The sequence below is a fragment of the Austrofundulus limnaeus genome, unplaced genomic scaffold (genome assembly GCF_001266775.1).
Source record: "Austrofundulus limnaeus strain Quisiro unplaced genomic scaffold, Austrofundulus_limnaeus-1.0 Scaffold32, whole genome shotgun sequence".
Taxonomy (NCBI): domain Eukaryota; kingdom Metazoa; phylum Chordata; class Actinopteri; order Cyprinodontiformes; family Rivulidae; genus Austrofundulus; species Austrofundulus limnaeus.
This window is the reverse complement of record NW_013952434.1, coordinates 363,905-389,510: the sequence shown is the minus strand read 5'-3', so window position 1 is coordinate 389,510 and position 25,606 is coordinate 363,905. Positions and strand designations below refer to the sequence as shown.

Below are 25,606 nucleotides of genomic sequence, written 5' to 3'. Positions count from 1 at the left end.
ATAATGAGTTATTTAATGAAATGAAGTTTGACATGACAGAACAAAGACAGTGTGAAGGACATAGAAAGCATGGAATACTAAATATATATGTTTGAGATTTTGCAATTCAAAATATTGGTAAATTTCAAATACATATATCTCACTTGTTTGACCTTTTATTTGTTCTAGATCTATAATGAATCTTTTAATAAATCAATAAATATGTGTCTGATTCTTACCGCTCTGCAGCAGGTTGTCTACAAAACTTCAGTTTTGTGAACGTGGTTTTCGCCATCACTTCCTCTTTTATTAGGGTTGGGGTGCAGCCTAATGCAAGTTTTTTTATTTGCCGATTTCAACTACACAAATGGTGCCACCCACCAACGATGATTTAATGTCAGTTTTGAGATTATTTTGTGTCAGCTGGTTTCACCCTGTTCCTCACATTGAAAGACAGAACAAGAGATAAGAACTTGCAAACAAGTTGTTTTAAAACATGTTGCAGTAAAGCTGGGGTTTCACATCTCTTGTTTTTTTCTTTGTTGAACCCTAAAGAATTTAAGTTTGTACACAACAGCTAAAGCTATATGACTGTTTTTGTTAATGGCTTTGAAACATTCATTTATGTATAAATTCAGTGATAAGATGCTAACTGCATTAGCTCTTCTGAGGCATTTTCAATGTTAAGGCCCCGTTTACACGATGCCGATTTTGTGTGAAACTGCAGGTTTTTTCCTGCGGTCCGGCCGATTGTGTACACAACACCAGCTTTTTAAAGGAGCAGTAAAATACTTTATTATGTCCCATTTGGCAACCCTGCCTAGTACATTGCTGCAGTGGTTCCATGTAATCGGGTGATTTTTTTTTGCGTATTCAACCCAGTAAACTTAGCATTTGCAGAGACCAGTCTCAAACAGGGCCTAAGTTTGCATCTTTGCTAATTGTTGGTCTGGGATTAATGAAGTTTGTAACATATGGTATTGTACAATTATATCATGCACAAATAATTTATATTGTCTTCTGTAAAAATAAGCGATAGTAATTTCAATTTGTAGGCCTACATTTGCATTTTTCTTTCTTTTGTATTTCAGCTTTAAAGTGTTTTGGATCAACATCAAAAGCTTATTTTAGGAAGTGCTGGATGGAYTTTAATGAAATTCTTGGAGAGTGGTCATTCAACGTTTTCAACTCTTGGAGTGAAGCTGATTAACGATAGCCACCACAGCCAATCGAACTTAGCAAACAAACCAAAAAATGGCTACAATTCACTCAACATTACAGATTTGGAACTAAAAACAAGATGTCTTGGTAGCTTAGCATCATTTCCTACACATACTCTTAATTTAACAAGATCTTGCAATATTGCATAAAAGCTCACACAACACATTAAAGTTTGAGTCATTTCCCAGCATAGAATGATCTCAGTCTAAAACACTGGCATGAAAGGAGGTGATTGATATCATTGAATTCTAGGAATGCAAGGCCCTAGATTCGATTTTATGAAATATAAATTGCACTGTACATTGGATTGTTAAGGGGCTCAACGTTTAGTCACTTCAAAGTTGGATTCTCCCTGCTGATAAGCTGGTTGTTTGTGTAAGAAATTATTTGTATGTAAGATGCTGCAGCCCCTTGTTTGTATGCCTTCTGACCGTCCGCTGTTCCTCTGCTCAATTTGCAGATTTAGTTTTCTTGTCACATGCATCTTACGCTGTTGCTCTCTCGTTTTGGTTTCTCACCCTTCTTGCTTTTAATCTCACCCTCTCTAGAGAGTCCTCTGTCACCATATCACTGAATTAATTATGCATCCTCCTGAAAACCTCGCCAGAGGCTACAGGTTGTGCACAAAGCTCAGAAACTCAGCTTTACGTTTTCCTCTTTTAATGCAATCCCTTTGCTTTGCTACTGTAAACGAAGACACGGTCCATGGTTTTGTACTGACTCCTAACAAGAGTGATGTGAATAATAACGTGCAACCAGTTGAGCCAGATTTGGATGTCTCTTCTTTTGACAGAGAGCACTCAAAAGTGATCCCGATGATGGTATTGTTAACATCCCTTGTCTGATCGTCACATACCTTCAGGGAAAATGTGTTTTGAAGTCATTTCAATGYTGTACTGATGGAAATAGAATCTGAAGCCTTGTGAAAAGATTTCATACCAGAAATGGCTGGGACAATGTGTTTTTAACATGACACGGATAAGATTACAGAGATTCGCTACTCTGGAAAAAAAAAACTGGTTTTGTTCTCAAATAGTTTTCAGAATAAAGCAGCTTTTAAAAGTGTCCTGATTTTCTCAGGCTGGTGTAAAGTTTGGATGTTTGAAACATAAATGTCTGTAGCAGATCTTATGTAACTCAGTATAGCTTACTGATTTATTTGCATCACATTCTTTGCTTTGAAAGCCAGTGAAGCAGAGAAATGAAGACTAATTTTGGTTCTTAAGGCCAGCCAAAGAGAGTCTTATCAACAGAGTCAAGTTGCCACAGAAACGCATGTCGTTTGAATCAACTCCAATGAAACACTTCCCTCATTCATAAAGCGATACCTCACCCTATCAGTATGGGGAAGGTGTTCTAGTCTTGTCACTGTTTCCGGATGACTGGCGCCGGTGGGTGACAGCTGGGGCCAGCCATCCAGGAAACAGAGCCCAGTCTGTGCTTAATGACACAAACTCGATGCCAACACTTATAAATAAGTTACAGTCACTCAACTCCTATAAATAAAGTTCTGGTTGTTTAGGATGCTTTATTGAACCTGTTGTCTACACTTGTAAAAGGAGTTGTTGATGTGCTTTTTGTGTTGAACGTGGGAGTTACTGATTCAGATAAAAGCAGTAGTTCCGATCTTTTTAAAAAAAGGGGTTCTGTGGAAAGGTTATGAACAATWAACATTGGTATTGTTATAGAGTAAGTAACTCTTTGAACAACCTGATGCAGAGAAACAGTTGAATTCTGACCTGACTGATTAACTAACTGCTCGTTTAAGACGAAAGATTTCATTAMTGTTAATTTTATTTTCGTACAATTCTGTTTTATTTGTGAGGGCAAATAAACTAGCYGTAACGCTTCCAGGGCATTCTAGGCTACTTCTGACAAGACTATTATCATTTCTGCCACAGCAACCACATGATACTAAATTTACATTGTAATTAGGAAATATTTATTCACTACTAGGGGTGTCCCGGTCCATTACCAATACAATAAATCAGTCTGATATTAGCCAAAAAATGAGTATCGAATTATATCGGCCTGCATCTAAAATTTCCTAAATAAGGAGTCCACTCCAGGATTTCCATCCAGGAGCTCTTGGATGCAGATAAATAATTTAAGTGATCTTGAATTGTTATTTTACACTTTGAAAGTATAGTTTGTTTTTTATTATATTTTAAGGTAATTGTTCAGGGTCTTATATTTTATTTTCTTATTTATTTTATTTTAATGTAGAATATTCTTATGTTTAGGTAAAAAAAAAAAGATGTATCTGGTTAATTATAAATAGATCGGCTTTTCTCATACCTACTGTTATTACCTAATGTTAACTGTTTGACTTGAGCAAGATTTTTTTTACATTCAACACTACAAAATAAGTAATAAAAGTATGTATGATTTGTTCTGAAATTGTATCGGGTCGATATCGGTATCGGCCAATGCTCAAGGCTGCAATATTGGTATCGGAAGAGAAAAAGTTGTATCGGGACATATGTATCCTGCTCGCTTGACTGTGATGACAAAGTGTGAATAACACAATTTGCTGCAAGTTCCGAATATTTGCAGAAAACTAYATAATTAGTCACAAATCCGAAAGGGGATTTTTCTTGAAATGTCCTATTCTTAACTTAGTTTTTGTAATTCTACAAAGTTATAGCCACATTCATTTGGTTATGTAGTCAAACATCTAGTGAATCTTGGCTCCAATGTTGCCGGGGGTTTGTACATGTGTCATTTAGTCTTAATCCAGGTAGGGCTGGGYTATATGGCTGAAAAACGTATCACAATATACCAGTAAGCATTTCATATCTGTCGAAATTAATAATTTTTGATTGGTTTTGATTTTACCTATTTGAAATGAAGACCAGGAGAAAAAAAGAGTGATTAATACACAGGCATGCGTGTTATGTAGTGAAAGCATGTCCCCGAAGCCCTAAACATGTTCAAGAATCTGAGCAACATAAGTCATTATGCAGGCAGAAGTCAGGGGGGCTGCATTCCTTCCAGAGCTCATGTTTCAGCCTCCTACAATGTGCATTGGTGTGTGTAGTGTCTAAAATTGTGTCTGGATTCTTTATATGGGAATTAAGGCTAGGGTCAAAGGTCAGAGTCGCAAAGAGTGAGACTCTCAGGCACACCATGCTGGCTGGTATGCGTGAGCTTACCACTTTCCCCTAGGACAACATCCTCTCTTTAGTTTGTTTACTACTTTAATTAACAATTCTTCCAGCTCAGCTACGATTCCTCTGCACTGACGGTTCTGTTGGGTCTAAAAGAAAAAGTGGAATGCGGTTATTTTATTTGACATTTTCCTAACATCAAACCCTCAAGTAATTCCACATTTTTAGAATTCTTTTTTTCTCTCTCGTTCATGTTTTGAAATGATTGTTTTGTGAGAATGTTGAGTTCTCTCCAGCAAACAATTTCTTAGACCCCCCTTTCTTTTTTATATTTGAAGATAAATCTTCAGAATCTTTAAAATTAAAAACACGGATAACCTGGAGCAGTTCTGGGGTCAGTTTTTATGAGATATACACACAAAGCCAAACTTTTTTTTTTTTACTCTTTATTCAGCAACATAAAGTTTCTATAAATGTAGCGTTAAAGGCCATCAACAGAGGCTGGAACACAGTCTGGTTAAGCCACTTTTCACACGCTGTTCACCGCACACCATTATTTGTCCATTACTTGTAATTACCCATCATGATGACTGATGGAATGTTTTTTTTTTAGACTGAGCACAAGCTGTTAGGATTATTCTCTTTAGGACTTTATACAATTACTTACTCATTAAACAGAGCTCAGCATGAGGGCGACCTGGGTGGAAGGGGGAGGCTACTGAGGATAGTGGGGGGCAGTGGTTTGTATGAACTGTTCCCTAGTTGTCATCATGGCATGTCAAAAAAAATGACCAAGCTGCAAATTTTTCACTGTGGCAGCTGCTTTGTGTCACTGCAGTGTGCAGCTATAAGTGCTGCACTCGGGTGTTTTTTTAAAAAAAATCTGCAGCGTGTTGTACTCCCAGAAGGCCGCTTTGTGAAGCTGGCACTTTTAAAGTGTAAGTCTTCAGTATGGGTTTTAGATCATACTTGTCTGAATTGCATTGGATAGAGGATGTGGGTGGGTTTCTTACATTAACAGTTTCAGCTCTTTGAAGGTTACAACCCATCCTGAAATGAAGAATACAATAGAGCCTTGCTATGTGGTTTTGTATTCGATCCGAATTAGCCCAAATATCGCTGCAGGTCACACTCTGGTTTTCCTGGCTCAGAGGTTTCAGAGAAACTTGCTGCAGCAATTTCCTTTAAAACTGATTAAATTTATTGAACTTTTTTATTTAAAGTTGTTTCATGGTGGACTTTACATTGGTTCTCTTCTCAGTACTTTCTACAACAGATATGTCAACCTCAAAGCCCAGAGGCTCATGATACAATGTTATCTGGCCCAGAAAATACCATTTTATGTGTATTATGGCTGATCCACATATACACACAAACATAGGCAAGGTGGTCACAAAGTGAAACCTCATTGCTCTCCTCTGTGACGTTCAGCCTGGAATCAGATTTAAGCTGCAAGGCCTGCAAGTAACTCCCAAACCTGGCTAACAATGAACAATAATGAACAAAAGCGGGGGGGATGTGTTTGGTTGTCTGATTGGAAGTTTGAAAATGTCCCTGATCCTATCGGCAAACAAATGTAACACAAGGCTATAAGACGTCACACATAGATATTATCTGATGTGTTCCTTTGGTCCGTTTCTGCTTTTTGTTACACTTTGTTTCCCAGATTAAATTACAAACATACCATTGTAAAAGGCTTGTGGGGAAAAGCGTCACATGAAATCACCTGGTCTTCTATGAAAAGAGAGAGGCCACTGTAGCCTGAAGAAGCCTGTATCTGAATGTGGTGTACATTTCCAAAAGGGTGGGATCTGATCCACCTCAGTCTGAGATGTTTTTGATTTTACTTCCTGGATGTTTGACAAAAAAAACTAGCTGAGATCAAAGACGCCTTTGCTGTCAGTCTGAGTGTCAAGATTCCACCTTAAAAAAGTTATATCTTCATAATAAACTGTCTTTAAAGTCAAGTTTTCTGAGGTTTTACCTTCTAGCGTTGCTTTTCTGTCAAGTTTTTTTTAGTTTATTATAAGCTGACATGACAAGTCAGACTGATTTGCTTCCTTGCTGTTTTCAGTGGAAAGTTTGATACTTTATGCAACATTTTCAGCCATTTCTAATACTGCAAAACTTTTTTTTATGCCTGTGAAAAAGATTGTGATCGTCAGTTTAGAGTGTATTTTTGTAATCATCATCCACATACTTGTGGAGAAAGTTTAGTCCATTCTCAGTAAAGTATGGATGCACATTTGTCAAATATTAAATGTAAGTTGTTTGATTAATGATTTATTTGACATATTGGCTGTTATGAACATCTCAAACATTTTAGGATGTCAGAGTGTAAAAATGATGCACAAAGACAAAAGATTTAAAACTAAATGAGGATTTAAAGTTAAATATATTAAACAATAACTCCTTGAAGAACTGCACCTTGCATACCACAGTTGTAAGAGGCTAAAATTAATAAAAGCTAACTTAAAGGCACAGTCCACACCAGATAATGGTAACAGTGCTCCCACGAGCCAGAGAGTGTTTATTTCAAAATGACTGTTTCTTTGTTTAGCTCATTAATTTTGATTTATGCAACATTTTCCAGAGCATTTCTGAAGTCATTTTTGATCATTTGAAGTTTAATGCTGACTTGAGTACTTCAAAGCTTTTGTTTAAAAATTTTTTTTGTAATTGGCTCCAGTTTGCATGTTACAACACTTACAAGGAATTACAATCTATAACTTTTTATATCATCTGCTGTTTTAAATCGATTTACTGTATTTGCCTCTACYTTCCAGAAGCTTCAAATATGTAAGCACCTAAAGCATCCTGGGTTTCTTTTTTTTCTTTTGCAATTGAATGTAGTTTTAGTGTTAATTTCTTCTTTTTTTTTTTTACCTTTTCTGATTCATTGTTGTGACCCCATATATCTGTTCTGTGGTATTTCATAAACAGCCGATGCTCAAAAGTTAAAACTTCTCGGTATTTATTTCCTAACTAAGAATGAACATCATTTATTTATTGCCTGATGATTTTTTTATCAGTAACTGCTATGGATTTTAAAGTAAAACAATGTCAGGAAGTGGGATTTTGCATCATGGTTGGGTGCACTGCAAACAGAAGGGATTGATTCTCTTCTCATCTTGGTTAACTCTGAATTGTGGTTAACGGAGCCAGAATTGATCTGCAGCCATGTTTTCCCTTCCAGCTGCTACAGAATCAGAGGCCAGATTTATTCTCGTTTTCTCATCTCGTCCATCCACAGAGTCATTTTTGACAGATACGTTTTCAGATGTTATCAGACTTTGTTGGTAAAGACTCATTTTGCATTGTATTGTGCTTTTCTGTTGTTTTCAGTCATCGGCCATCTTTTCCTTATATACTGTATGTCCTCTGCCACTCGTCTCCGTATCTCTTCATCACAGCTGTCCATCTGTATTTTCTCCCAGGTTTATCATTTGCTCTTATCAGCTCCTGGTTCCTCTGGGCTTCCCGCACTTCGTATCGGCCTAACTGATTACACTGGAGCAGTGCTACACTTTCAAGAGAGATTATGTGTCACTGTCAGTGTGTGCATTAACAAACCTGATTAGTWTGGTCACATTTTCCCCGCACTAATTTATTTTTGAGTATTTGTGCTCAAATACGATGTAGGCATCTTGTGGATATTGGTAAATATTATGAACTTGTAAACAATGACTGCTTTAGTAATGATTTATTTGATTGGGCTTATCAGTATTTGTCATACATATAAAGTGCCATAACCTCAGGTCAAAGTGACTCAGAGTCTGCTTAAAGTTTGATAGAGTACAGCCATTATTTTTAGACAGCAGTGATGGAGTACCAGGTAGCACACGGGCCTCGCTGCTTTCCTCTGAGCTTCTGTTTCCTGAGTGGAAACACTACCAAATGGTACGTCTGCTGCGAAAAAAATAATAAACGAAAGAAAAAATAAATCCCACAGCTCTTCCTCGAAACAATCTTTAAAAAATGGAATCTGAGATCCCCTGGCCACCCTTCCGTCTTTCTGTTTGAAAAATTCGTCTTTGGGAAATTTCAGGGAAGCACTTGAACTGTGGCGGAGCAAAGCTGTATTAACCGAGCAATAAGTGGGATTATATTTGCCGTGTAAATGACAGTGAGAGGTCCCTTGGAAAGTCTCAATTTGTTTTTTATTTCTTTGCTTAAATGTGCAGCTGATTGGCTGTTAGACTGGTGCTAAAGAAGCAACAGATTGACCAGATTGTGAACATTGTTGTTTATTTTTGTAACTTTCCAGTTTCCATTTATGTACTGTTCTAAAAAAAAGCTATTAGACAGAAGAGTGTCTGACAAACTAGCATGCTGAGTCATAAAGGGAAACATTTCAGATGACAAAGGTCAAGGATGCCCCCCTTCAGCTTGAAAGAAAAACTGGATAACTTTGAACATCAATGCGATTTTTTTTAAACTCTTGATCATATAAAAGATATGAATCACAAACCATTACTTTAACTAGCAGCTGGTATGTTCTGATGAGTCTTGCTTGCTTTTTAAAGCTTTGATTTACAGATTATTTTTGTATTCTGACAGAAGGAGAATGAACATAATGATGTGATAAACACCTATTTTGCTTCCTTGTTTGTACCCAATCTGAAACRAGATCACGTCTGTCCATGTTTCTCTCCAGGGTAATGATTGAAATTTTAGTAGAATTTGTGTTTAAAGCCAACCCGCTGAAGTCAGAACAGTTTAATGTCCATCATTAATGATTGTCAGTGACATCACTGTTAYCCTGTGTCTTTATTCTCGTATCTTGAGGTCTAATTTCAAATTGACAACAAACAAATCTACACATTTTAGGTTTTGTTATGGGGCACTACCCCGTGATCCTCATCTCTCATATGTGGATGTGGATGTAATCYGTTTTGATCTTATTTTTAGGTTTATCTTCAGGTGCTTTGGAGAAAAGGCAGATGAATAGTTAAAGTGAATTTGACTCAGCAGTTTTTCCATGGTCAAGATTCATCTTTTCTCTCCTAAGCTGACCCCTTCACTGACGTTCTCTTTGTCTCGCTCTGTCTCACTGTCTCCCTCCCGCCCACTTTCTATCCACAGAATTACGTGAGCGAAGAGTAATGAAAAGACATATTGTGTTCTGGTGAATGCGAGCTGTGTGTTTCAGTAGCAGTTTTTTCTCTCTCTCTCTCTCTCTCTCTGTCTCTCATCCTCTACCATCATACAGTCGTTGCAGCCTTGGCGTTCTTCAGTGGGCAAAGAACCAAGGACTGTTTGAAACATTATTTACCAGACTTTTCTTGCTAGTTGAAGTTATCACATGCTGCGCTCAGAGTTTACCTGAACATTATTGATAAAATAAGCTGCTAAAAACTTGATATTTCAAAGGMAGATGGAGGCTGTATTTTACAGTTCATGGCTGATGGAGTTTAGCCAAGTACAGATCTACTGTGTCGATGGATGTTTTGTGGACCTTTTGTAGGACAGTCTTCAATCTGTGAGAGCTAAAAAAATGTTCACATTGGTATTTAAACATGGAATTTTTTTATGAGGCATACAAAATGACTGTAGTCTTCGTGAATGTGTGGTAGTTCGTCTTTGAGGATGTTTGACGTCAGCAACTGCTGCTCATTGACTGGTTCACTGACCGGGTTGGGGGGTTATGTCACACAGATGAGACTAACTTTACTTGAAATTTTTGCAGCAGCTATAACATTTTGTCACGTTTAAMTAAACAAGTTACCAAACAACAAGCTGCCATTAGCAACCATTATCTCACCATTCTCTGTCGTCATGCCCTCTTGTCTTAAATGTCATATCGGGATGAATCGGTACAGCCTTCTGTACTTTTCCTTCGAGTTTGGTGTACTCCTATATTGTTGTGTCSCAAATAAAACAAAATAAGATTCTGCATGTTTAATGTTATGATCCTGCCCACATCGAGGCAGCKCTCTGCTCAATGAAACACAACCAGGGTAGAATAAGTCCAGGCCGACTGAACTGAGCCGAGCCGAGCCGAGCCGAGCATTACAATGTAAAAATGCCTCTAGTCTCCAGCTCCCCTTGACTCTAAACAGGGACAAAATGTATAAAAAGATGAATGCAGCATTCATATGAAACATACATTAGCTGTAACAATAAAATGAAGAAAATGGGTTATTAGCACCAACTATATCTTAYTGCAATTGCTTTCTGTTTATAATCAAAGCACCATTCAGGGTCAGGAAAGAGCACTGATACTTGCAGGATATTCTTCTGGTTCTTCACCGGGTTGCAGGTAGTTATTATTCTCGGATGATGTTTGCTGTAGATTCGTTTCGCCTCTCTACATATTCAAATGTCAGCCCTGATTGCTGAACCTAAGCTTGAAGGCCAAACAGTGYCCTTTTCTGACACAACTACAGCAGGGTAGAGTCTGATAGGAATCTAGACTCATTCAGCTGCTGCYCCTGTGTTTCATTCAGATCGTCTGCAAGTCCTTCTCTCTGTTTGCCTTCCTGTGTATCAAACAGCCTTATTACACTCCCACTTCYCCTCCGTCTGTCTGTCTGCATCAGTGTCCTCACATGCTTGTCTGTCTCGCTGGCTGTGTGTCTGTTGGCATACATGAGTGGGCTAAAGTTCACGTCATGTGCTCGTCTTGTTGATTTGTAGCCTTTTGGTCACGTGTCACCCGCCTCCTCAGCAATCATGTTTACTGTCTCTGTCTGCTGCCCGGGCTTTATTTAAATGACGAAAAATGGCTCAGTGAGCAACRGGCCTACAGCAGTTTAGATAACATGACAAAAAATACCACATTAGCATTATTGGTTGTCTACATAGAAAGGAATCTAATTCACGAGAAAAAGGATAGTTTTCACTTGGAAACATTTTTATCATAATAAGAAATAAGAAATTGCATCACTTTTTTTTTTGGGTCCTTAGAAACCATTGAAACATCTAAAACTGACAAAACCTATTGGTAGGCTGCACTCTAAGTTTTAAGAAACTTATAGAAAAACAGTAAAAACGTTCATTTACAAACAGTAAAAGTAAAAATTCTGCTTTACCTTTTCATTTTCTGAATGTACAAATGTGCTCCAAAGGCATATGGAATGAAACACATCTAGATAAATAGTTTTTAATGTACAGATTTGTGAAATGAACCTTTTCTGCAGGTTTGTTAGAGGAAAACTTACAAAATGTCAGCTGCTCTTATTCAACTTAATACCCAAGGAAATCGTGGTCGTTTAAAACATGTACCTTGGAGCTACAGTAAACTGCAGACTTCTGGATTTAAGTTAACACAAGTAGGGGTCTCTGCAGAACTGTTGTCCTGTGGGTGGAGACGGCCCAAATCATCATTGGCCAAGGGCTTAATGTGGGCGGAGACGTCCCTGCTCGTGATTGGCCAAGGTGTTGATGTGGGCGGAGATGGCCCAAGAGATGTCGGATTGACGGTGGGGTATGATTTGATTTGATTTGATTTATTTATTTAACAGGAAAAGATTATTAAAAATCAAGCCTGACTCAGCATAATTGCTGTTTTACAGCAGGTTCCTTATCTGCAGCACATAAAACACTCAGAATTACAACATCACAATCACATCATTATTATTACACCATAGACACAAAGACAAACAAGCATACCAAATTTCAAAAAGGCAGCATTTGCAAAATCAGATGTCTAAATATGAGCACAACAAAAAGTGTCCAGCAGATGGCAGACAAGATTCTTCTTAAAGGGTTTTGAAATGGACTTTATGTTTTGAGGAACGTCATTCCATGCTTTAGTATAAACATAGAAGAAAGACCTCTGGCCGTAACAGTTTTTAAAAGTTGGTAATATCAGTTGTCCTTTTGTAACAGATCTGGTTGAATGACCACTTCCAGAATTTGATTTGGGCTGGAGGCAGCGGGGGTTTGGTCGAGTCAGGCAGGAAGTAAAATGTTTTTTTTAGATTAATTTTAGTCATAACTTGAGAAAGGAAAGTGCTAGTTGCASGCAATTTGAACGTCTTACATGTGAAAGGATGTGTAACCATATGGCTCGGTCAAAACATCCCTAACCAGCCTGTAAAAAAATATTGATTTTTAGCTATCTTTTTACAGGCTGGCTAGGGATGTTTTAACCAAGCCATATTGTTACACATCCTTTCACATGTAMGACGTTCAAATTTTGTGCAGCTAGCACTTTCCTTTTCTCAAGTTATGACTAAAATTTAGCTTWAAAAGCATGTTGCTTTCTGCCTGACTCGATCAAGCTAGTCCCCGCTGCCTCCAGCTTCCTCAAACCCCACYGTCAATCCAACCAATCACGTCTCAGGTCATCTCTGTCCACATTAAGACCTCCGCCAATCACGAGCAGGGACGTCTCCGCCCACAGGACAAAACTTACTGCAGAGACACCTTACTCAGTTAACAAGGTACACCAAAACTTTTAATGTCATCCAATTGCTTAACTCTTTCCAGTGAGTCTGTAGGTAGCCCATGGAGCATATTGAAGGGCATGACATATTGCTACAGAATATTCTTCTTGATTGGCTGGTAGCCTGATAGAACCGGTCCCCAGAAAAATATACCACATTCGTTTGGACCATTTTCTTCAATTTGTTGTTTGCAACTGCAGCAAGTGTTGTGGTTAAAAATAGCTGCAATAAGTGAGCTCCTTTTCCAGGAGTTTGACGGAGCACATAGCTGCATGAGTTGTATGTTTTTCTTGAGTAAGATGGATGGTGAAACGACATTGGTCCAAGTTTCTGCCGCTGTGGTTTTACATCGTTCMCTAAAGAATGTAGGTCTGCAGAGTCACAAATGAAGGGAAATCTGAAAGATAGATGCTCGACATCAGCGATTCCGTGACAAAAGAGATAGAACAAAGGCAAGGTAAAGGGGGATGCTGTTCTAACATGTCCTCTCTCACGAATCACCATCTGCTCTCTCCACCCTTTKCGCCTCCTCAGATTCAGGACTATCAATGCTGCATTGAACCTGGGTCAGCTTGCAGCCAATTTGMAGAGAAGTTGTGAACCCATTAAAGTGCTTGTTCACCACAACTTTCATCCTTTTCCTCTTATGTTCCTTAACCCCCCACCCCACCCCCCACACACACAGTGTCTCCAGTGAATAGCCGCATACCCTTGCATGAATAAAGGCTGAACAAAAACTTGGCTTTTTKTCAAGGACACCACGGTTCAGGTTGAAGGAGTAAAAAAAAAAGAAGAAATTCACGCAGTTAGGACGAGTATCTGTGCTTTTTAAATTTTATCTACACACTAAAAAATGCTTTTAATTTCACCTCATCGTTTGCTGTTTCTAGAATGTTGCTGGTTTTGGTGCAACGCTGATCTATTTTGTGTTGTAATTGGCTGAAATGAGACCTGCAGTTTAATCTGTTTGTTGAACATAAGCAAGACTTCGAGCTTCGTTTCTTTTTATTTTTCTCTCTGCTTTGTCTTTCTTTGGACGAACAGGTGGCCAATTATTTCTGTCTTGCACAAAAAAAAAATAATGTACGAGCAAGAAAGTGAATACTTGGATTGACAAAAGAAAACAGTTGTTTTTGTCAGAAATGGTTCCATAGTGCTGATATAGTTTTTTTTTTCCTTGTTTTTTCTTTTACACCAGCACCTTGTAGTGACATGCCAAGTTGTTTCTTAACGGTGCTTTTCCAGTTGATGTACTTTTTTCAAGACAGCACCCACCACCACCCTTCTGGAAAGCATCTGTTTCTGCTGTTGTATCTTATTTTGAAAGGATTATACAGTAGAAACTATGTCATTGGTGTGTTTAGCCTTACTGCCAGAATACTCTCTCCACTCTAAGCTACTGAAACAGGTGAAAATGGAACAAACATAAAGCTCCTCAGCTAACAGAAGGAGCTGGGGATTGGAGGGRGGGGAATAATTAAGGAAAAATCAAATAATTACTGATAAAATTAAAGTGTGTTTTTGCCTAAAAAAGCCACCCTTAATGGAAAATAGCTAGTTTAGCCAAAAGTCATATTATTTATTTTTGTTTCTCATTTAAACTTTCATCTTTGTGTTTTTTTTCTTTAAATAAAAGCTTCCTCTTTACTCATCCTGGTCTGCAGACTAAGTACTTCTTAATGGCAATCTGTGGAATAAATTAGGAACGCAAGTAGGCCATCTTAAAAGTCACCAAACAAGCAATAGCTGTAATGAACATCTACATTGTGTGTTTATTAAAAGCCCCCAGAGGGTCCAAGCTTGTTCACACTCACTCCTATCTTTCTGCTTTTGTTTGAGGATCTATTTAGCAGTTATTGAATGATGTGATTGACACAAATATACAGACTGAAAAAGAGGCRTTAAACTGATCTGAGAGGAGCAGTTTTCTTCTGCAGAAGTTAACAAGAACTGTAAAAAAAAAAAGAAAGAAAAATAGGTCAGGAGACAGAATAAATGATAAAATCAAACTTTCTCCCAGCATGGACATTCAGTGAGACTGAGTCTGCAGCCATGGGAGGCAGCCGCAAATGTTTCCAGCKTTTGTTAGCCTCTGATTTATGGTCAGCCACTGAGTTCTTGAGGTGTCAGCCCAGATTTCCTGCTAACCAGTGGGTGGACTTGGTTATTCACAGTTACACATTGATGTTGTTGTTTTTAAAGCCTTGTAAATTTTCCTCTTAATTGTGCAGAAAAAAAGACAAATTGAGAGAGTTGTTGGGCTCCGACTTTAACACACCAGCAGAAACAGAGGAGGTTAATAGCAGCTATTCTCTTGTGTGGTGTTTGTCGTGAATTGTGACMTTTTATTAGCATAAAGTCCACATGAGAACAGTCAAAGTTTGATAAATCAGTATATTGATATGTTTATGTAGCACAGTGGTTATAGTCGGATTTCCTTCATGATAACAATTTGCTAAATCCAAATTTCAGACCTATATCCTGCATTCTTGTCATTTATATTTTTTATTTGTAAAATAMATGCTCAAATGTCAAAATCAGCTGCTAGAAAGAAATCCATTGTGAAATCCTTAAAAGAAGCATTTTTCTCAACTCAAATTTTTAATTTTACTTAGAAAGTTTTTATATTTTCTGCCTTCTTTTTAAAGAGCAAAAGAAAAGTTCGCTTTTCTCCCTCCCTGCACAAAGTTTCCATTGATATACACAAACACAAAAGCTTGCCCTATGTGATGGCACTGGATCAATATTATGCTTTCTCCACCCTGCTCGCTTCCTGTTTGCACAGAGCAGTCAATGTGCCTAGTAATCCCAAACGGAGGAAATCTCAGTGAGTGCTTGTTTTTACAGGGACTTTTTTTTCCTCTTTGTTTTCCTTTTTTTTTTTTTTACTCCGTCAATGTTCAGCTTGTTAATCTAACTCGGACATAGAAAAACAAGTCTTTGCACAAAGGAATGTTTGTAGTCAAGTGTCACTTTGACTTGCTTTGTCTCGTTGTTTTTATAAATTTTGGTCACTTTCTCTTCCTCTTGACAGTTCTTTCCAGCAGCTCACAGATTTTCTTCCTCCATCGTGCTCTGAGCTTCTTTAGGATGCAAACGGGAAACATTTATGCTTATTGCTCGCCGCCTTAAGGTTTAATGGATTTTAAGCTTGTTGTGAGAGCGTTTGTGACAATATGTCATGAACCAGTGGTTCCGTTTTAATGAAACCCACAGAAAGTAATTATTGAATTAACATTTCCAACTGACTTACGTTTTGGAGTCAACCTGATTTAATATGGCTGCCACAGCTAACTAACCTTAAAATAAAGACACAAAACTGGCCATAATTCAGTWATTTTTACAGGTATCGGGCTAAAAATAGGTGTGGTTGTAGCTGAGTCATTTACAACACGTACTATTATTGTGTGATCATAAAATTGTGCTTAATGTAACTTTCAAGGTTTAACCAAAATGGCTACGACTCAGTCTTTTCTCAACACAAGAAGATCTTCCTCTAAAAGTGGTGGCAAGAGAAGCTGTGGAGGATTTGCATTCCTTCAAGGAATGCCAGGCTTTTTGAATATTTCTGCATTCAGACATTCGAACATTCATTAAACATGTTGCATTACATAAAGTTTATGTATGATGTATATCTGAATCATGTGTCAGTGTCCTAATTTCTTGTTGGCTGCAAAATGTCCAGCCAGTCATCATTGGTGTTTTCTAAAAAATAAATAAATAACTAAAAATCACCTATTCTGCATGGATGAGTCACTGATAAACACCTTGCAGCAAAGGGAAATTCTAGCACTGAGGAAATAAAAGGCAGAATAAAACATAAAAAATGTCGACTGATGGACTAAGAAGTGCTTAATGAGCACTTCAAACTGTCAGGATCTTGCTGCAGAATGACAGACTGACAACAAATAGCAAAAAAAAAAGCAGTATGACAAGTAGAAACTTCTGTCAAAGTGTTGGAAATGTGAGGCCATCAGGTGGATACTGATGGGAGAGTTTTAGACAAAAAGAGCATAAAGGTTTTTTTTTTTGGTAAAACAGTTTCCTTTCTTTTATTCATTCCTTTTCAAACATCCGTAACTGAATGGGAAAGACTGCAGTTTTTTGCAGGCTGCTGCCAGTAATCTGAATCAAAATGGTATCGCAGATGATGCAGAAATGATAGAGCTATAGAAAGGAAAAGTGGCGACTTTACTGGTGGTTTATTTACAACCCAGGCCCCCTATACAGTTTTGAAAATGTGTTATATAAGTGGCTTCATCGGTTTATGAAAGAAAAGGCCTTGAGCCATTCAGACATAAATTGATATTTACTGAGTGTAGCATCTTTTCCACAGTTTCACTCAGATTTGCTTGTAACAGTCACTGGAGATGCGCCTACTGCAGTTTTTCAGGCCAATTTCAATTTCTGATTTTATTTTTCGTTGATCTGCCAATTCAGATTTTGGCCAATTCTGATTTCTCTCTCTGCAAACCAGATACTGTGAATTACCTGCTTAAATTAGGGGTGTCCCAATACCAGTTTTTCTCAAACTGAGTGCAAGTTTGAGTACTTCACTTTGAGTACTCACCTACAGAGTACTTACTGAGTTAGAACCTAAACATTATACATTGACTTTACAAACAGCTCTCCTTCCATATAGGCCTACAGCCCCTCCAACTCTATCAAATCAAATGTACAACACAATAATTTTTTCTTTCAACTTGTTTAATTTTCTTAAACATGGTACTGACAAACTTCATTTGAAATGTAAACTGTAACACATTCAATCGCAATATTGAGGCATTTTGGATAAGTACAGGTGTAAGAAACGTTTTCACTGAGAGATGACACACCAACCAGGAGACAAATTCAGATTTAGACTTGAATATAAAATTGCAATAAAGCCATACAAATACCTTCAGCTGGACCAAAATACATACCTTTATTCAGTCTAAGATTATTTTGGTATCGAATCAAATCAATCCACACATTTTATCCCTTATCTTCCGGGTCTGGCCACACCTCAGGGGCAAAATGTCACACTGAGTGGGAGGGTCTTGTCTATCTTGTGACCAGACCCATTTACAACAGTCTTTCCATCTAATGAGAGATAAATAACCATATGTTGGTCTGTTGTATGATGATAGGTGCTTTTTAACTAATCTTGTCTTTTTAAAAGTACACTCTGTTTTGAGATGAGCTGTGACAGAATCATGCATATAAATTAATCAGTTTAATCATGGCACACAAAGATATGAAATTACACACTTAGATGATCAAAAATAGCCTAGATCTCTCAATAAAAACAAGAGTGTGTAGTGCATTTAAGAATTAGCGTTAAACAGAATAAATTTTCCTTTAATAGCACTTGTAGAAATGCTGGTATTGGGCTGAACATGCTAAGAATACATAAGTAAAGCATTTTTTAACACTTTCAGATTGTCTGGTTTAGCTAACCAGTTGATTTGTTGGTGCATYCCTAATGTCATCCAAGGGAACCACATAGTGCATGTGATATCTGCCGTTTACATGAGATTTGGATCCAGGGTACACTTAGTGACCCTGCAGGAAGACTATTGACTCAAAGCCAATATACTCAATATACTCCATCCAAAGCTGCAAAATCAGCTTTCTTTGTCACAGTTACGTGATGAAAATTGCGTAATTTTTGCGATTATTCAGAAGTTTGTGAGCTGGTTTGTTTATGCAGGAAACCATCAGACAACCATGGTGGCATTTTGCTTAAATTATTTTGCTTCCTGAAGCTGATTATTGTGCGTCCAAACAACATGGATAGTTTTGAGGTGCAGCTGTCCGAGGCTGTCAGAAAGTGCATCCATATGACACTTTCAGACACTTACAATATAAAGATAGGTAAATAGACAAAAACTCACAGAGGAAAAAAGGTGTGGCACTTTATTTGTGACAGATTTGTGGCCAAGCAGCAGATATCAGCGTGGAGTCTCCAGCTGGAAGAAACCCAATGCTGATAATACCAACAGTAGGAGGTGTTTCCCAGGAGCTCAACATGGTTTGTCTCATGGGCTGAGGCGTGTGCAAAAACAAATCTTGAGCAACAACGTGACCGTGCGTCGACTGTTCGGCTTCAGATCGAGTATTTTGGGGCCTTCAGGAACCCAAGTTTTCAAAATGAAATATCACGTACATTGTGTTTGTATAAAACATCTGCAACAGATTGTTTGGATACCAGTTTTTTCTACACTATTAAAGGCAAACTAAGCAGGAAATTATTAAGGAAACACCATTTATTAGCTCATAAAGAAGGAATTTATCTTTCTGTTTTACAAAAGCAAGCATGTCAGGGACTATTGTCAAAGTTTGCTGAATAATKGCAGTTTTCATTGTAACAGCTTTTAAAGGAAATGTCAAGTTGAACAAGATCTACTCACTTGAATGTAATAATTCTGATAGAATTGTGAGGAAAGCCACCTGTGTCGCACATTCCTTCGCCCGGATGCTGCTCGTTCAAGTAGCCCTCGGAGCTCCGCAGAACTGGCGMGTGTGTGTTCTGCATCCCACAGAGATTTTCCTGTAACAGTTTCCCCTCTTGGACCACCTACAGCTGTGTGCCAATTAAAATCACCACCCACCACTTCCTGACCCACATGGTTTAGCTCACACACACTTAACGCTCACTTAACTGTGCAACAAGCTGGAGAGGAGTAAAGGTAATCAATAAATAATTAAYGAYAACTGGGTCTACCTATTTATAATTGATACCTTCGGTTATCATTTAAACCATCCATCTGCGCTTCTTCTGTACTTCTCTGTTCAACCAGCTGTGGACCACGAACAGCTACATTTTAGCTGCTCCAGAATCAGCTCATTTCTCGGGTTAAATGTGAATTTGATGCCTGATTTTCTTTTCTAAATTCCTGCAGATCACAACTCTGATCAACCACAAAGACAAGCCAAAGAAGTCTGAGCGCACCCTGGCAGCGATCCACAGGGTGGGTCAGGCAGTGAACGTGGCGGTGGGACGTTTCGTTGCCGTCGGCGAGGCCATCGCCTCCGAGAACCAGGAGCTGAAAGATGAGATGGGTCAAGCATGTTTTGAGGCACGCAGAGCAGGTAGGCATCCTTTAGCTTGAACCTTTTGTAGTGCTTGACATTTTACCAAACTGCTGCGTTTGAACTTAAAGCAGTGTTGAGTGTTTGTCTTTTTCTGTGAAAATGTGGTTGTTTTGCTCTGCTGACGGCTCTTCATTCTCTAAGCCTATTTTCTTTCTTGTAGAGGGTAATGCTATTTTTTTTCTTTTTTACTGGCACTGTGAAGACTTTATGGCATTATGAGTTTCCCACTGTGTATGTGTGGAACTCATCAGCCAGCGAGCTGTGCTAGTTTTCAGTGTTTTGTGGAGACAAACTGTGACAGTTTCATAAAGCGTCAGGCGTCACCTTCAGGCCTTGCAGTGTTATCAAATTTTAGCAAATTTCTATCAGTCTGGACAGCCTTGCTGTCAAACAGTATTACACTGGAAGACCTCCAGAGTGCTCTAAAGACATTGTGGTTATTGGATTGGGAATAAAGGCTGAAAAAAGAAAAAAAAAACTACTGCAGCACCTAAGGGTGCGGTGTAGAATAGAGAATTAAAGTGTCTTTACCGGCATGGACATAATGGACTTTWWWRRAARKTWWTKGRMMMYTYCYKRAARGKTWWTWRRMMWTTTTTTGTTAGCTTGAGAAATTTCTATCATTCTGGCGTTGTGTAGGCTGAGGCTATGTAAAGAAGCTATAAATATGCCTTCAGCGTTTGTCACACCGCCTAGTCTAATTTGAACGAGTGTGAAAAATGGCAAGCATCTCCATATAATGAGGTTTTAATATTATGAGACAGTAAGATGTTCTACTGCTGTGCAATGATTGACAGTTTTTACATTGTTACAAATAATCCTGATCAAAACATGAACAACTTAGTCCACTACAATAATAAGTAATCACTTATTATTAATTCCAAGTCCTACTGTCAGCTGTTCGCTCGTATTTTCTGTGACTGCATTGGCAAATTTGAATACGCTTCATGTAACTCCTAAATAGTGCTGATTTTTAACGACAGCTAAAACTCAAACCAAGACAAGCGCAGGTGGGAGAAGAATAGATCGGTGAGAAAATGTTGAATGTGTGAATCTGTATGCTTATAGCCGAAGACTGCARACCTGCCTGCATGTGTAAATGTGTGCATATTTCTTGCCTGGTGCAGCTAATTTATTCCACTTCTCACTCGTTGACCTCTCAGGGATGTGTTTTCACAGTTTTCTTTTTCTCTGACAGACTTTAGACAGTTGTTCACTGATTCTTTTTTTTTTTCCTCTCCTGGCTTCCGACTCTTCTTTCCATTTTTCTTTTTAATTACATAAACATCTTGAATGATAAAAAACGAAGCTTCTCTTTTTAAGATTTTTTTTCCCCAAGTCTGCAGGGGAGAGAAGAGTTAGTTAGCGAAAGGGTGATGTTTCAGTAATGCCTAGCCACTAGGAGGATTTAATAAAACTGTGCCTCAGCCTTGTGTGCTGTAATGAATGAAATAAAATCAGACCCAGAGCACTTGTTTAATTTGAGGCTGCCCTTCATCTGAGTGTTTGAGCGATCTAATGAGGCAGGTCAGTGAAGGCAGCCTGTTGGATCTGTTGAACTCGCTCACACATTTGCATGCTAACAGTCTCACTCGCTCATTTGGCTTTAGAGGGATAAAAGGGGGAAAAGATGACTGTTGGGATCAAGATAAATTCATACCACACTCAGGTGGTGAGGGTTTAATATTTAAATACAACCTGGATTATACAGGGTTAGTTTACATATAGTATAGCCATTTTTATGTTGGCCATGGTCAATCAGCTGYTGTGGCCATCTTGAATTTGTGTGACTCCAAAAGTTAACAAGTTGTAGACGTTTCATCAAAATCAATCCAGTGGTTTGCAAACAGCCAGGCAGGGAMAGTTTCAAGCAGAAACTCAGCTATTACTACGCCAAATGTTTGCTCAATTTCTCTCAAATTGACAGAAATATGGCCATTGCAACAAAAGTTAATTACTCTTAGAATATTTTCTCTTATTTACCACTGATTAAATGTTTTTAACACTAAACACTAAATTCAGCTAATGTGGTTATCGGTTTTGAAGGCAAGTGTCTATAAACAAGAATTGAGGATCTTTTAAAAATACTGAATTAGTGAAACTTTTATTGAAAATACATTTAATAATTTTTTTCTAATTTTATATGTTTTGAAACAAAAACACTTGAATTTGACTAAAGCCTATGCTCACTATCCCAGTACAGCCAGTCAGGGTGTTTGTACACCTTTCTATATGAGCCAGGACAGGAAGGTTTAACTAGTTAGCAGAGCTGACACTGAAACTGAGCCTGTCAAATGCAATCCGATCRTCTGGGCTGCTTCTTCAAAGGACCAGCCAAACCAAAAAAGACAATCAAGCAGCATGACCCCATACCAACCTTTTTGTTCCCCTTCCCTCCTCCTACTGCAGCTTCATTTCTGCCCTAAGATTTCTCTCCTCAGTCCCTTTCCTTTTGTTCAAAKGAGTTTGATTTCTGCTGCAATGTTCTGTGAGAAAAATAAAGCAGCTTTGAAGAACTGAAGCAGAAAAAACACAGACCCTTGAAAGAATGTGATTGAAGATTTAGCATTAAGATCTTAACAAGCTAGTTACGAACTTTTAAGCTTTCTATCCKAAAACTGGCTCAAAGACAGTATCCCTGTTGTGTTTGGGTCAGGGTGGCATAGTTAGCATACCATTGTGCTTAATATGGTTCTGTTGGACCTCATTCAATCCCAGATGAAGTGGACTTTTGAACGTGTAGAGTTACAGATTGGCACAACATTTTAATGGTGTTTGAAAAGAAAAGAGCTGGTTTGGGATGCCCAGGGTTTTTACTCTAGAAATCACCTCAAAACACTGAGAAAATGTGCGATGTAAATATAACACATGTTTGTAATAATTGTTGCACCCCTATTCAGCACAGGACCCCCTGAGGTGAACATGACACATTATAGTCTGAACTAAGAGGTTTTTAAGAATTCCAAATCCGTCTCTCTACTGTATATATTCTCTTTTTTTTGACCCACTCACATCAGAACAAAGTRGTCCTAGAGGTATTTCTATCTACACCCTGCAGTTTTTTTGTTATTGTTTATGTTAAAATATATACAGTATATACGTATATTGTGCTGATAAACCTGAGTGGTCTGTTGACTGACTGTTGTATTTGTTCAAATAATTGTTATGGGCAGGTTACAATATAAAAATGTTTGTCATAATCATGTCTTGTGATTATTTGACAGGAGTTTTACTTTTAAACTGTAAGTGTATTTAATTTAGTTATGTTATTTATGATAGTTTAGTTATGATGTAAATACAATAAAAATTAAACCAAGATTTAGAATAATTATCATTTTGATCCGTACATTGGTAATGTCTGACTGCGCCTCGTGCCACTTTACGTAATAAATTGGGCCCCGGGGTCAAAARAGTTAAGAACCCCTGGTATAGGGTAGGGCTGCCACGATTAATCGATTAATCGACGACTAATCGATTATTAAAATAATCGATGACTAATTTAATAATCGATTAATCGTTTTCTTTTTTTTGTTGTTGTTCTTTACTTTGTTTTTCTCTCCAAACTGCTTTGACACCTTCCACTGCCACATCTGCCTTTCTGTCCTTGACACACATGCACAGTAGTGGTAACTGGGGTAGGCCGTGGACGTCACAAGACATTAWACAGACAGGCTCTGGTATCATGGCTACCTGACAACGGAGCTCAAAGTGTGGGATCATTTTAAGAAAATGAAAGAGAAACCTGTACAATATCTGCAGAGCAGAACTTGCCTTCCACAGCAATTATTTTTAGTTAGCATATAGCTAAAATCTAACGATGRTTATATAATAGCAGCTGCATTCTGGCGCGATAAGCTCTATGTTTTATATTCAATTAACGTATGATCCGATTAGTCGACTAATCGAATAAATAATCGGTGATTAATCGATTATAAAAATAATCGTTTGTGGCAGCCCTAGTATAGGGTGCAGTGTGTAATTTTACAGTGTCGGTGGAACAGTTCTTGTTTTGCTTCCRCCACAAACAAAGCACTGATGGTGGGTAAAGAAGTTTCTGTGGCTTCTGGTTTTGGCCTTCATAGATGCTACATCTCATACTTCAAACATCACTTGCTAACTAATCTTACCTGCTTAGTCTTAAAGTGCATGTGACATCAAATTTTTGTGATAAATATGAATGCATTTTTGAAAAGATTATATTAGTGACGTATTGCAAAAGAAGTTTTATGACACTGAAATGGATAGTTGTTGAGATATTTGTGTGTGAAGTAACAGGAAGTGATGTCAAAGGGGAATGTCTGCATGTAAACAGCATTACTACGACAGCCGACAACACAGACTGCAGAGAAGAATCTGATTTTTTTATTACCAGTAGATTCTTTTGAGTCACTTTCAGAAAGATGAAGAAGACAGAGTTCAATAATATTGTTTTAATATACTTTTGTAAAAAGTTTCCCTTTGATGTCACTTCCTGTTTCACTTTAGCTGAGCCAAGTTTAAAAGAAAATAAGCCAGTTATGTGACAAAAAGGATTAAATCATGTGTTTTATGCCAAGTTTCTTAAATATAAAGTTGTTTTTTTTTACTTATTGTATTTGAAGTATATTCATGTCACAGGTACTTTAATCCTAATTTTTAAGTTAGCAGTCAAAAGACACCCCTTATTTATGTATCAACAAAAGGTTGTTAACTAAAATGAGAACCTTGGAAAGCAATATTTAAGCTGAGTATTCACWTTTTTACCATAAACAGACTTTACTATAAACCCATATAGCTGAAGTACTTTTAAAAAAACAAACTTGAGCATCCTCATAATAAGAAACCTGGTTTGAAATTGTAAGTGATTCCCTGAGCTGTATAGAAGGAGGTGAAATAAAATGAACAGTCAGGTATTGTTGCACAAATCACATTTAATATGAATTTTAGCACCTAAGAGCTGCTGCTTCGCCTGAATCAGCATGCCCTTTTCTTCTGCATGATAAGATTCAGAGGAATGTGTCTTTAAAGTTCAGGTACTTCATTTATGCTAAATCTAACTGCAAAGCTCACTCTGCCCGGGTCATTCACTGTCGGGATGATAGGGTCAGGAAGACCTAACTTTGCAAGCTGAAGTAATGTTACATCTTTGTTCCTTGTMCTGGAAAACTGTGATTTYCCCYTKGGRWYMAWWAARKWWTTWTCAATCAATCAATCATTGCTRCATTTATTTTAGGGGTACACAAGAAATTGGAACTTTATTGTCATCACAATTTCAGTGAGCTCAATAACAATATCACAAAGGACTGTTTGGTGGCCATTGATTCATAGGCTGGTGTATTTCATGTACAATTCATTTGTGTTCTCCATGCTTTGGCCATGCAGTGAACTCTTTTCTGGTTCAGATGATAGTGATGACTGAAGAGAATGTGAGGACTGAGGAAAATGTGGGTTTATTTCAATTGATTTCAGCATTGYTATATTACACAATAAAAAAAATCTACACTTCCCCTTTCTTGGACTGTGAGGYACACAGTATGTAAGCAACAGGTTTCTTATGAAACGGCTAACCGTACCCTCCTCTCATYTTCCGCAGGTGATGCCATCGCCCAGCTGACTGACATGGGCTCGGCCGTGCAGTCTCAGTCAGACGGCCGTGTCACGGTGTTCAGCGACAGAACGGGGATGGTGAAGGCCGCMCGCCTGCTCCTCTCCTCAGTCACCAAGGTCCTCGTTCTCGCTGATCGCATCGTCATCAAACAGATAATCACGTCACGCAACAAGGTAAATGAGGAGCACTGACATGCATACATCGTCTCTCCGACATGCAGACTCTCCTGAGTCCTTTAC

The 25,606-nt window shown here is 38.0% G+C and overlaps 1 protein-coding gene across 1 annotated transcript in view; it reads left to right on the top strand.

Annotated features, from left to right (window-relative positions):
• ctnnal1 (catenin (cadherin-associated protein), alpha-like 1) overlaps window positions 1-25,606 on the top strand; it is a gene marked incomplete in the record, with an annotated part of 58,486 nt that overhangs the window by 13,673 nt on the left and 19,207 nt on the right. Inside the window, 2 exon segments of the mRNA XM_014005660.1 lie at window positions 19,588-19,777; window positions 25,353-25,540. Coding sequence (XP_013861114.1) covers window positions 19,588-19,777; window positions 25,353-25,540 — 378 coding nt within the window.